Here is a 13,693-nt window from a genome sequence, read left to right on the forward strand (position 1 = left end):
AAAAAAAAACCCCAAACATTTTTTTTTGTAGTTTTCTGGACAGGAATATGATTTTTTAAAATGTTTTTTGACACTTCTTAATGTCAAAATTGTGCTTTTTCTGTGTATTATTTAGACCTATTGGTAATTTTGTTTTACAATTTTTGACTGGTCAGCTTGACCGAACTTTACTACCACCCCTGTGGCATATGGCAGCTGGGCTGGCCAAGCGTGAACAGGAAGTGCAATAAGTAGTACAGCATTACCATAACGTCGCAGTGTTAAAACAGCACCTTAAATAGCTCCTGAGCCTCTCCCTCTGCTTGGTGCTTTAGTAGCAGCCAGAGCCGGGGCTGCTGCTCTTGCTTGCGTTTCATAAATGCGTCCTTGCACTCTCCTGCGGGCTCTTCGTAGGACTTTATCTGCACAAGACGCGTCAGCACCACAGCAGACCGCACGGGAACGTTCGGGAAGTAGCAGACCTGGAGTGTCAGACAGCACTATATGTTTTAAGCACTTTTCCCTTCCTAATCATACATATTTGAAGATGCTGCTAATGAGTTTCCTCCCCATTAGTCTGTACCGCCAGCTCTGCTTCTGCCACCCTTCATGATGATTTATGGAGCAGCCGCAGGAGCCCAGGCCTCACCTTCCCTCCTCCTCTGCCCTCCGAGGAAACATGGAGGAGCGCAGGGGCAGACAACACGGTGGACGTGGATTGACCACTTCACAATAGCCCGTCCGTGAAACAGACCCCTTCTGGGGGGTCCTGCTTTACCACCTCAAGCTCTGAGCTCAGATAAAGTCCTAGTTACCTAGATTGGCTCCCCCCAATCGATACCTTTCACCTTCACTTATCCAGCAAAGACCATGCAGAGAATAAGTCGTTTCCCTTTCCAGCACCGTTACAACAGAGTGATGAGGGTCTGCTTTGTAAGCAACACATCCTTTTCAAGCCCAATAGCTGGCTGCTGACTCACTTGCAAAAGCTGCCTGAGTTTCAGCGAAAGGAATGCAAGAAGCCGAGACCACTCATCTATTTATATCAGGGCCACCACAATCCTTCAGGGACAGCTAGCTGCTCCCACTCTCCTTTACATACTGAGCTTACCCTTGCACAGTCCACACGGCCCTCTCCATCTTGCTCAGCGAAGCACGTGGATGGAGGGAGCTCTGCACCACTGAGCACGGCTTTGCTTACCCACTGCAAGGAGGGGGCTGCAGATCAGTCCAGAAACAGCCAAGCCTGCTGCTGCAGGAGCCCCACTCCTGTCTCTCATTATGACCCTCCCCTGCCGCTGGCCTGAGCCAAACCTGCCGAGCTGGCGGGAAGAGCTCTAGCGATAAGGAACTTTACAACAGGGGGCTGTCCATTTCCTGCTCCTCTGGGTCTTACGCTATGCACTACCGCGCGTGGGTTGAACTTCTCTCTGCTGAGGAACAAGACGAGCAGCAGCACAAGTCACGATGGAAACGTTGCTTCCTGAAGAGTGACACTTCTGCAGCGAAATGAAGAGAGGTGTGGGCAAGAGCCACCGACTCTTCTCAAAACCAGCCTTTGGTTTTTCTCTGCTGTCAGTGAAACCACGTGCTCAGACCAGCCACAGCACACTGCAGCTTTATTCGCTAAGAAAGGTGTGTGTGTGTGTGTGGGCGGGGGGGGGGAAGGCTGATTTTGTTTTTCATGGAGCTTAACATAGAGCACTCTTGCCCACAACCAGAGCACCCAGACCCTAGATGAAAAAAAAATCCCACTCGGAGAGAAAAATTTGACCAGTCTGTCCCCCAGCAGTGCAGGAAATCAGAGGGCTTTATCCACCTGTGTGCACAGCGTTTGGGGCAAGGCAGAGGGGTGGAAGAAACGCTGCCCAGCCCTGGGTAGCACACCCAAGCTTCTGAGTTGAGAAGCTCTGCTGACGAGACTCCTTCACAGGCAGAGGCAAGGCTCCAGCAGCACTTGCATTGCACTGCCGTGGCAGAGGCTATGGGCACCAGCCCTGCAGCATCAAGGACAGCAACTGGCAGGTTGTGTCTACAGGTGGATCTCTCCAAGTCTGTCACTGCTGCGATATCCAGTCCAATGCTGTTAAAGGATCTCTGCTGAATCTGATCAGACACCCGTGGCGAAGTCTATGGAACAAAGCGCTGGGAAGGAATAACACCATAAGGTTCCTTATCAAAAAGGAAGATCTGTGCAAGTTACACATAGGTTACAAACTTTTGCCTCGTGTAATGGGTCACAACTGCTTTAGATCCCTCTGAGAACGTAGTGTCATGCCACATCAGGGATGGAGAAGAGGAACATGTAATACTATTGGGGTAAAAAATAAACAGGAGGACACAGCTTGAGTGATTTTTTTCAGGGTCGGTCAGTGGAAAACTGGGAGTTGACTCCATGACAACACCAGTCCATGACAGTACTACTCAGCCAAAATATTCTTCCTCTCAAGGCAGACAGAAAGCCTCTTTGAGTGGACACTCTTCCATAACCCCTAGAGTCCACCTCACTCCACTCTCTTGATGAGGGTATAAAGAAAGTTACTTTCCCTAGGCCACAGCAAGTCAGACAGACAACAGATGCATTTCCAGCTCCGCTATATAGTTAGTACACTTCAAACTACTTTTTTACCATCAGAAGCAGAACCAGGGCTGTACTCAAACCAGCGTGTTGTAAAACAGCCCGCTGTGACACAAAACAGTGACCCACGTTGGTAATACAGATATCTATTTTATTTAAAAAGTTACAAACAGGTGGACTGTAGGGTTGTCTTACAAAATGACAAGAATGAAATCTATTGGAAAAAACTTTTTACAAAGCATTATAGGTAATTGTTCAATTTTTGCACTTGTTATTCCAGATTTCACCTATCACTGATAGAGATACAGTACATTAGATACAGGATGTTCGGTTACATGTTGTTTGTAGAGCCCTACTGCAGTGATTTGAACAACTCCTAAAACAGATGCCATAGTAAAGACAATACATATATTGCTTTTATTATTAGCCTCGTATTCTAATAAGCAACTTCACATGCAATCTATTGAGGAAACCTAACATAACTTTTGGTCCTTTTATTCAAAGTGTGCTGAAGAAACCATCTTTATCTCATTTTCCCCATTCCTGGCTTTCTAAGCTAGTTCAAGTTTCTTTTTTTTTCTTTTTTCTTTTTTTTTTTATTATTTTTTCATTTTTGCTGAGGTCAATGAAAATGAACACTTTTCTTTGTTAAAACTACCCATAGGAATGAACCACCAATTAATATCAACCCAACCGTCTCCCCCCCTCAGACAAAAGGAAAACTAAGATCTTCATTACTTGTATTTCCTAGTACTTCTTACATCTACTAAAAGAACAACCATCACCACTTAAATCTACTCTGAATACAGGGTTTGGTTTAATTCTGGTATTAAAGTGCAAACCTAAATAAGTATTGGCCTCAGCCTGTTTTATGAAGTTTGTACAAACAGGGAAAAAATATTTCAAGTAACCCCACAGTAAATCAGATGTTTTGATATCTAAGATAACATCTCGAGTTTTCCGGATTCAAATTCAACACTATGAAGATAATCAAAATCTTGATTGCTGCTAAATACTGCAAGTCTCAGGAATCTCCATTATATTATTCAATAAACCATATGAATCCCAAGATACTAAACTGGTAATCTCATTCGTAGTTGCGTTGGAATGCCATCCTCCACAATACATCGAGTTTAAAAATGCTTAACCTCAGAAATCGATCACTGCTTTTACTGGAGCTTTTCTGGTCAAAGTTACCCAGCTGGTACAGGGAAAAAATGTACAGCAATTAGAAGCATGTTCAAATGACTAAAGGTGGGCTCCTAAAAACCTAGAACTTTGGTGCAGTAGGTGAGCTGCAGGTATTCAACGTCTGCAAAAAAAGTACACATTTTAAACCATTGCTAGTAAAAGCTCTCACGTACGCAACGTCCGTATTAATAAAACTCAACGAAAAGGTTCGGTCTGTTCTTTATACATTTTCATTCTGCTTTTTATACCTGTGTTACTGTTAACATTTTCAAGTATTCAGACAAAATATGTTGATCAGGTAAACAATATGGAAGGCAATGGCTGTTTAAAGCACACCTGCAGTTAGTATCACTGAAACCTGGTGCTCTTCTCCCCTTGCTATACTGACTTGTCTCCAATGTTAACTTGTTTACTGGGAACAACTAAAAAAAAAAGCCATGTGACAGTGCAAGAAAAAGTTTAACCAATATTGCTTTAAAATAGTATTCAGAAAGACAAATATTTGGAACTATAAAATGTAAAGTGATTTTATTTGCATTAGATTTACATGTGCAGAGGTCCACTGGATGTCACTGAACGTGCCAGGCAAAAGCAGAGCTAACCCTGGTCGGGCATACAGCCCATCCTGGAGGATACGGATACACTATCCCTTTTCAAAGGCGCGCTGAAGCAGGTCACATGAACTAGCATGTTTAGAAACTTTGCTGTAGGGAAAACTTCACTGCTGCATTTCAACACGATAATTGCCATGAATCAAAGTAATTTGGAAACCCAGGACTGCAAAGAACACATAGTTTGGACTTTACAGCCTGTTCCAAATAATCAAAGAGTCACATCAGGCCAATTGCAGATGCACTACACACAGGCTGCATTTGCTGAGAAAAGGGATATTACATCCATACAACATCAGAGGTGCCTTCAGTATCTTCCCATGACACTGTCACGCGTAAACATAAAAGTTTCAAAGTATGACCAACTACATTGTAGGAGAAAACTTTGCAAACAGAATTAAGCACTGATGCGAGGTAATATACAGAAGTAACCATTTGCTTAAGGCTCAATTTTTGCTCCATTAAAACTTTCTTTTAAAAAGGCATTGAGTAGGTAATACTGAGTTTAAGTATTTAATAAATACAAGTTCAGAAATTGATTAAAGAAATCAATTAAACTATTAAAAATGAATTCTTGCATATTAGCCGTTACATGAACTCAGAAAGCTATAAAAGGATCGATAGGTAAAGAACAGATTTTAACATATGGTAAACATGCTAAGCTTTCCTGTTTAAGGTCCATGGATCTTGAAGGCCACGGACCTTACGCACTTAGATGTATGGCAACGTGCTGTAATAGAGACAGGTTTACCAAGGCTCAGCTCTGCAACCTGGGCTGAAAGAGTTCTCCAAAGCAGCATCTGTGCAAGTTTCCTCTGAGTTTTATCTGCAATTTAACAACACACACAGTTAATGAAAAGCCATGTTCACATCTCTGGATGTTCAAAATGAAGTCGGCTTTTCCAGGATGCATAAGAGCTGATTGTCATGCTGGAAAAACTGGCAAGGGACCACCTTTTGCAGAAGTTTTCATTAAAAGCTTGTTCCTGTTTTTCACTTGGTCCCTAATATTGTCAGAACCACTTTGCTCCTCTACTGGGGTTGCCCCGCACTGTGAAATCTGCATCTCTGTGGCACGGAGCTCCATGGGGCGAGAGCTAAGTGCAGGGATAGTTAAATAATTATGCCAATGCAAAAGCAACAACAATCAGTTCTGTAATACACACCACCCAACTGCAGCATCTGTGCATCCTTGAGGAATTGCTTCAGACGGGGAAAGTTATTAAAAAGCATCTGAAAAGTTACGGTCTTTAAAAAGCTCCGTCAAGGCTGTTTGGAAGCATGCCAGAAGCCACGTTACTTTAAGGGAAGTTTTTGGGGAATTCTGAAAGCGGGGAAAAGGCTTCCTGTTTTGGCCAGCTTGACTCGGCAGGGTATCACAGCATTTCAAGTTACCCTTTGCTTTCGTTCTTTGCCAGCCACCAGCTGAAAGCATAAAAGACCAAGTAGTGCACTGACTAAGCATTTACCAGTTTGAGCGACTGACGTCCCCAGCAGAGCTTTTCTGTACTAGATCAGGGCACAAGGAATAACGCCACCAGTGTTTCAGACGTAGGCACCGACTGTGAAAACTCATGGGCCTGTCAAGCGCAGGTCTCCGTGCTGCTGCAAGTCTAATGCTTGCTGCCCTCCTTGTAAGCAAGGAGTCCAACACGTGGTCTGAGCTGGACTCGTACAAAACAATGTGGCACTGCCATGCTTAAAGGGCATCCTAATATTGGTGGACTTGGTTACCACAGTGGGAAGTGATTAGGAAGCCTTCCTAGTGCAGACAGGGCTTCAGAGCGAATAGGTGGCCCCTAGGTATTACTGGAATTATAACTTAGATGGGCATATCATGGGCAAATAAAAACACATCTTTCTTAGCCAATTCACTGCTAAGACTGGTAAGCGAACCTGATAGCTCTGCAAGGTGTCATAAGGCAGATCATATATTTTGGAAGTTTTCAAGAGCAGCTGGGACAGACACTTGGCTGGGGTGGTTTAGCCAGGGATGATCCTGCCTTGAGCAGGGGGCTCCTTTTGGCCCTACTGTCCTACAATCAAGTTCAGATTTTAGGGGGGAGTCCTCCCTGGCAGAGATCCATTAGCATAGCTCCTACGAGGGTCCAGTTACTCCTGCATGAGGAGGTGCAGGAGTGACCGGGTGTTAGCACAGAGATGGCTCGTCAGGAGAGGGTGCAGGATCTCAGGCAGTGGAATTATTTGTCATATCTTTTCAGGGAAGTTTTAAGCCAGAGATGAAGCACGATCAGATGGAGGACCCAAAAGGGGAAGTGCTAGAACAAGTCTGTAAAGTAAGTGGTGATGCAATGCATCTGAAGGAGTTCACGAACCAGGCGGTCACTACTAGTAAAAGCCTGCTAGCATCAGTGCCTGCTCCCAACATTAGGGAAGGGAGCTGCAGCACCTCTACTTTGAAATTCATGGGAGATGGGTGTGGAGCCCTGGAAGTACCACAAGAATTGGTCACAGCAGGAATTCAAGGAAGCGTTTCTGTACGCACTGGCTCAGAGAGGGACAAGAGAGCAAGGCTTCTTTCTATAATGGACTAGGACAGCTCTGGGATCTATTAAAATTCTTTATGTACTTCTTTGTTGATGCAAACAGTAGACTAGACTCCCTTGCAAGAGCGTACCAGAAACCCAAAAAGTCAACGCACGGAGCCAAATTGTTATGAAAGACTAGCAGAGACAGAAACTGAAGGCCAGGGATACAAGGTCGATTCTGTTCATGGCAGAAGGCTGCCATCCAGCAAGATAGCCACAGAATCAGCACTAGGAAGCGAGACAGGAAAAGTAGTTTCAAAATTTGCGAGTGGCAGTTAAATCAAGACTGAAGTGGCCTGTAAAAGTGGTAAGGATACTAGCAAACCTGGGTCCAGGGTGACGCGCTCGCCATGAGAGCGTGAACAGAATCACAGTGCAAGGCAGTACACACTGGAAGGAATGGGAACTCTTGCACACATCATTTCAGTGCAAAATTGACTGGTTGTCCAGGAGACCTAGTTGTTACTGGGGAGCTCAGCAGACAGGAGACGGCCATCAGCAAAAGCAGGCAAAGGGCTAGGACAAGGCAGTGGCTCCTAAACTACAACCTAGGCCCCTTGCAGGTTTTCTGCCCCACTAGCTCAGCTCTCCCTGGAAGAATGAAGCCATTAAGAGTGAACGGCTTTACTACAGCTTGCTTTTACCCTGGCCAAGTGCCAAGAACAACTATCGCAGCAAGATTAGAAGCATGCTGTCTCCCTCTGCCAGGATACATTAGAGGAAAGTCTGGTAGCCAGGCTAGGTTAAAAAACCCCAGGAGGTTCTGGACCACAGAGCCAAGTAGCAGGAAACAGGAGCATGGGTCTAGAAAGAGCCAGTGCAAAGAGATGGCACAGGAGGGGAAGAAGGCACTGCAATACCTCGGTGGTGCAGAGGGTTGTCCGGAGAAGATAAAGGGGCAGTAAAGGGCAATGGATTTGCATTGGAGCAGGCAGAGGAATTGACTGCATGGAGCAATGACGCTCCATCGTGCAAGATGTTACTACAGCTGCTGAAGGGAAGGCAGTGGCACAACTGCAAACCACAGCTGGATTCAGAAGTGAGCCACACTGGGGAAACAGCTGGCACCTCCTGAGACAGAAAACCCTGAGAGAAGGGGAATGGAAGTGCTTGGAAGAAACGAAATGGCAACTGGCTGCTTTGTGGCACAGACGACTGGGCACGGGAAGCCAAGACCTCACTCAGACTCCAAAGGGGACAGGGCAGGGTTACCTCTGCATCCATCGGCTCCCTGTCTTCTCCCCTTCTCCCTTAAGAAAAATGTCCCCTCTATTTCTAAGGAGATCAGCCAGCAGTTGATGAGATTAAGAAGGAACTCCCCTGTGAACGGGTTATTCTACAAGAGCTCTCTAGGCTGTGACCTGTCCCCTGAAGCACCTGGTTTGGCTGCAGTTGAACACAGCCTGCTAGTATCAGCATTAATCTGCCATAGCAAGTCAGAACTGGACTTCCCATAGTCTTCAGCACGGGCGGCAGAGCCGATTATGTCACCCGGGCCAGAACTCCCAAGTTCCAGGCAACAACCCCCTGTGGGCTATGGTGTCAAAACCAGCCAAATGGTGAATTTTTTCTTTTATCATAAACGGCTCTCGCAAAGCGAGACTCACCCAGTTGCAGGTTGAGTCAAAGCAGAGCTCTGCGATCCTGTTCACCTCAGCAGTGCTCAGCTGAACCTATTCAGGGGTTAGGATACTATACTGAGACTTGGGTTTCACTCTTTGCCATGCTACAGACTCCCTGTGCATCCCAGCAAGTCTGTCTCTGCTCCGCATCACCAAGATGGGGACAGTAACATCTCCCTACTTCACGCAGGTATTGTAAGGAAACAGATGTGCTGCAGATCACAGGATGGGCAGTAGCAAGGGCCACATAAGGTCATTATCAGTAAATATCAGTATAGAGTATAGTTTGGGAGAACCACCCGTCACTACTCTATCTGGAGAGCAGTAGACCACCAGGCAGTTTTAATACTACCCCTCTGTCACTCTCCCAGGAGAGTCAGCTACTGTGGTCTCCCCCCATTTCATACAAGGCTGCCAAGCAGGAGCACAGTGCTTCAACTGCTTCCCTTAGAAAAAGCAGCAGGAACTGCAGGTGAACAAGGGCAAGTCAGGGCACTGCAAGAGAACTCTACGCTGGTGAAGGGTGGACTGGTAGCTGGAAGGGGTTAAATCAGATAATGCAGAAAGCAGAAGAAAGGCAGAGGCCCTGCTGATAACACAAGCACTCCTGCTACCACACCCACCCCCAGTCCTGGGGAAGGGAGGAGGCAAGCAACTCTGAACAAGGGCAGGCTCTGCCTTCGCTCCAAAGGCAAAGACCAACAAATTGAAATGCTCTTTTGGGAACTAGAAAGAGCCTAGAAGCAGAATGAGGACCACACAATCACAGCAACAACAAATGGAGTGAGAAGCCCTGACTGCTGAAACACAGCCACTTTGGCAGCTAAAGGCAGACTGCCAGCATGCTATTAGCAAGAGAAGTTCTGAATAAGGACAAGCCCCCCCACCCCCCAGAGAATCCCATCACTCCAGCAGGATGAAAGAGATTTCAACACAAAGTCTCAATTTTAAAATGCTGCCATTATTGTAGAATAAAAGCTTCAAATTATCCCTGAGCATTTAATTGCAATGTTTTTTTACTGTGAAAATGATAAACTGATATAACCACCTCTCTTGAGAGATGCATTAGAGAAAGAAATCACTTTATTCAGTTAGAAGTGACATTTGCAAGAAGCGAGATCAGGTTGAAAGTGACACTGACCAAACCAGCCTGTGATCAAGTCTCTTCTAAGGCTGAGGGTACGCACTACATCACATCAAAAACATCCTTCTGATCCCAAAACGACCAGAAGCCAGCTACTTGCATGGGACATCAGTGGAAGTGGAGAACTGTGCTCACGGGTGAAATGCTAAGCGGAGCTCATGTAAGACAAGCACATGCTTATGGTTTGAAACCTGTGGCATGTGGGAAACACCTCCCTGGGGTGGAAACCAACTCAGTCAAGCAGATGAACACTGTAAAGCTATGATTCAGATAGTGCATTCCCTTTGTATGCTGAATGCCCTATTATAAGACTCACCATACAATCAGTTCTAAATAGTTTGAGCACCCTGGAGCTCATGAATACTACAGCAGCACCACAATAGGTTCCTGGGATGAGCATGTGTCAAACGCAGAGGTCAGACTACTCCTGTGGTAGCCAGTGCAGATGAACAAACACATCCTGTTACAATCACAGTGTCTTATCTCTTACAAGCTTATTTCATGTGGAAGGTAAGTCTATTGAAGCAATACAGGAAGTCCTTTTTTTTTTTTTTTTTTTTTTTTTTTTTTTTTTTTTTTTTTTTTTTTTTTTTTTTTTTTTTTTTTTTTTTTTTTTTTTTTTTTTTTTTTTTTTTTTAATACTGAAGGACTTCCATGCACGTAAACTTACTCCTAGTCAAGGATGTCAGAAATTTCAAGATGATTAGCTGCACTATTTAAAAGGGAACAGTTACCCACCCCAATTAATGAGGAGCATTCAACCAACCTGCTCTGTATGGCCATGATTGAGGTTTTTCTTTATTTTTCTCACTGGACGATGCAAGTTGTACAACACTGATCTTGTTTCTCAGGCAGCGACGCATAGTTCATTTGCCTGACGATTTCAGCAAACAGTTCGTCCACCATGGTTTTACTCTTGGCTGATGTCTCCATGAACGGACAGCCCCATTCCTGAGCCAAAGCTCTGCCTTCTGCAGACAAGACCTCCCTCTCCGACTCCAGATCCACTTTATTCCCCACTAGGATGAGAGGAACTTTTTCATATCTCTTCACTCGGACAATCTGGTCCCTCATTGGCTTGATGTCCTGATTAAACAATCCAACTGGTTAATAAACTTTTAGTAAGCACGCTAAATCACTGTCAGCTTTAGCACTACAACAAATACATGTTTCCATAAGCTTGTACTTTTAACCAAAGATAAATATGCTACATTTCACAGAGGTCTGGAACAAATACCTTGGACTTACACTACCACATGTCTAGCATTTGTACAGAGGAAGTTCATCCTCCCCCTTTCAAAATGTCGACTCTAAACAGCAGAGAACGAACCTTCCTGTATGTTTAGAAAGTGCCCAACTGCAAAACAGAATTGCTTCTCACTTCTCAGAAAGTTTCTCAGTTGGGGGAGGAAGATGTGTTATAATAAATCCTCAGAGGTTTGGAGAAGTGAATCAGTTGTTTGGCCCAAGTTTGCCTCAGACCTTTTGACAACAGCCACACACTATACATCTATTATCGAATCACTTAGGCAGACAGGGAGCTTATGTTCAAGTTCCTGCTGCAAAAGTCTGCAGTTTTTAAGACAGTTTAGCTTTATCCTGTTTCCCATAGTTGTGCCATGCTGTGAATTGCTTGTTGTGAAAATACACAAACTGTTGTGCATCAGTAATCAATACACAGACACAAAATAAGACTTTGCTTTTGATCCTTTGCAAAATGCAATAATTTTCTAACTCTCCCACAAGTAAAGAATCACATGTTTATGTGCCATGTCCTCAGGAGAGTGAATGCACTTCCTCCTGCCTGGAATTTAATACCGTAAGGGCTACTGTTTTGGGGGGTTTTGTTGGGGGGATGGTGCAGGGGAGTGTTTTGCACAGTTCCAGGATACAGAAGCAATTAAGCATTTGAAACTGCCTCTTTTCAGTACAAGTGTATAGGAAGGCCTACACCTACACTGTTTTGATTACACATAGCCAAGAAAAAAATGCAATTGAAGTGGAAGAACAATTTTTTTTGCAGGTCGTGACGAGAACAATAGTTTAAAACTACATACCTTAAAATTCTTGGGTGAGAGAAAAAGCTCCCAATTTCTAGGGAGATGAGAACTTACCATTGGCAAGAGAGAAACCTCCCAAAAGGCCTGCTGTCCCTTTTCAAGAATTAGGACTCAAGTACAATTTATCAAGGCCCTTTTCTAAGATAATGCTCAACCTTCAGCAGAAACATTCTGCCTCCGTGGGGGTGTGAAAGGTTTTGCCAACCAGCTGCAGTATGCCCAGCTCAGCAATTTAATTGGAGCCAACATGAGAGCTCCAAATCCCTGCGCTGCACTACATGCTGCCAAGTCCAGCGATTTCCCACAGAAACAGACTGCTTATTCCTAGAGGCAGTTTAGGCCAGTTACAGGTCGTGGGATTTCTGGCTCCGTATCAGGTTCTGCAGTGCAAGTTTGTGGATCTGTATTTCATTTTTGCACATGACCCATTTTTCTTGTGAGCACGCCACCCACACCATGCGGGCACTGAGCTTGCGCTCCGTGGCAGCTTGCTATGAGAAAGAGGGGAATGGAGGGCACCAGACTCATTTGCACAATTGACATGTAAGCCAGTAACTTCAGGCTCAGGAAATGAACTGAAAAATCTATCTAACGATTAAGAGGCACCGCCCCCCCAAAACAAAAAACAAAACAAAACCCACACCCTGGCAAACAGAAAGGGAAATGCCTTCAGGCAGTTCAGCCTCGTGAAATCTAGCCCCGAATCTGGGGGTTCACCCTCATTCACAGAAAGCCTGAAAAAGCAAATCTTTAGTTATTAAGCAAAGCCTAATGGGAAGAGCTGAGGATTCCCCTGAAGCAGTTGCAACCTAGTGATTGCAACACCCTGTTAAGCACCTGTAGCACATGCACCTTTCCGCCTCTGTGCTGACAGGCTTGTACCCAGCCGTGGGAAACCAGGGGGCCCTTCATGTTTTCCTTCCCTCTCTGGAGACGCTTCAACGGCAACAGCATTAGTATCCCGGCTGGGGGGGGCCGCAGGACACTGCAGTGTCTAGCACGTCACCCCCAGGCCTCCTCTCTAAGCATCGCCCTAAACATTTAAGCTGCAGCATTCAGCAGCATGCCCTCGTGTGTGTTTGGGGCACTGCCAAACCACTGGCTTTCAACCTTTTTCTACTCAAGGAAAAAAATACCAGCTCCTAGTTTTCACTTGTTTTTTTAGCTACTTATGTTCAGTTCCAGCCTTAAATCGGTACTGGAGGGGCAGGTCGTGACATTTGAGGCTGCTCAGAGCTAGACTGCTGCTCTGGCAGTGGTGGAGGCAGATAGCATCGCCAGGCTGATAAAGGGACTGGATAAATTCCTGGACGATAGATCCATTCGTGGCTATTGAACAGAACCACTGGAGATGGCAACACTAACCCACTACCTGGTGGAGGCCAGGGAGGGTAACTGAACAGGAGCCAGATCACTCTTCAACCGTGTAAGACAGCTCTGGGCCTCTAGTGTATTGGGAAAGCTCCTAGTTACTTTTTAACTGGAAACTGTTTTATGGGGGATGATGCATCTCACCACCTTCCCCCCCCACTTTGCAAGATCCTAGATATGCCCACGCAGACACCACCCAGTGAAACTGCCTGGAGATGCTACTGCCCGTCCGAGATAAGCTATCGGGCTCGCTCCTCCAGGACAATAATCAAGCGATTCCTCCAGGCCTATACAAAGCAGCGTCGAAACATGGGCATGGTGCCTACACAGGGAACGGCTCACCCTTGCAGCAAGGGCTGGGGCGTTACCGGGCAGCTCTGACACAGGGACATGACCGGTGGGGGAGGGGGGTTACCTGGAAGCTCTGCTGGTTGACGAGGCTGTAGACGAGGATGAAGCCCTGCCCGTTCTTGATGTAGAGGTCGCGCATGGAGGCGAACTGCTCGGTGCCGGCCGTGTCCAGGATCTCCAGCACGGAGGGCGACGAGTCCACCTCGATCTCCTTGCGGTAGAAGTCCTCGATGGTGG

General features: G+C 45.7%; 1 protein-coding gene across 1 annotated transcript; it reads right to left on the minus strand.

The window, feature by feature from the left end:
* Nucleotides 1-2,687: 2,687 nt before the first annotated feature.
* Nucleotides 2,688-13,687, minus strand: RAP2C (RAP2C, member of RAS oncogene family). Its single transcript, XM_019521287.1, has 3 exons — nucleotides 13,521-13,687; nucleotides 10,441-10,760; nucleotides 2,688-5,185 (listed from the first exon to the last, which is right to left on the minus strand). The coding sequence occupies exons 1-2, from the start codon at nucleotides 13,593-13,595 to the stop codon at nucleotides 10,482-10,484; spliced, it is 354 nt and encodes a 117-aa protein (XP_019376832.1). The 5' UTR covers nucleotides 13,596-13,687; the 3' UTR covers nucleotides 2,688-5,185; nucleotides 10,441-10,481.
* Between the last annotated feature and the right edge of the window lie 6 nt (nucleotides 13,688-13,693).

This window comes from Gavialis gangeticus, unplaced genomic scaffold (assembly GCF_001723915.1).
Source record: "Gavialis gangeticus isolate Ggan-Ray unplaced genomic scaffold, GavGan_comp1, whole genome shotgun sequence".
Lineage (NCBI taxonomy): Eukaryota > Metazoa > Chordata > Crocodylia > Gavialidae > Gavialis > Gavialis gangeticus.

Coding starts and splice junctions, on each gene's coding strand:
- RAP2C (XM_019521287.1), bottom strand. CDS start 13,595: ATGCGCGACCTCTACATCAAGAACGGGCAGGGCTTCATCCTCGTCTAC. Junction 10,761..13,520: donor TCAACCAGCAGAGCTTCCAG/GTAACCCCCCTC, acceptor TTGTTTAATCAG/GACATCAAGCCAATGAGGGA.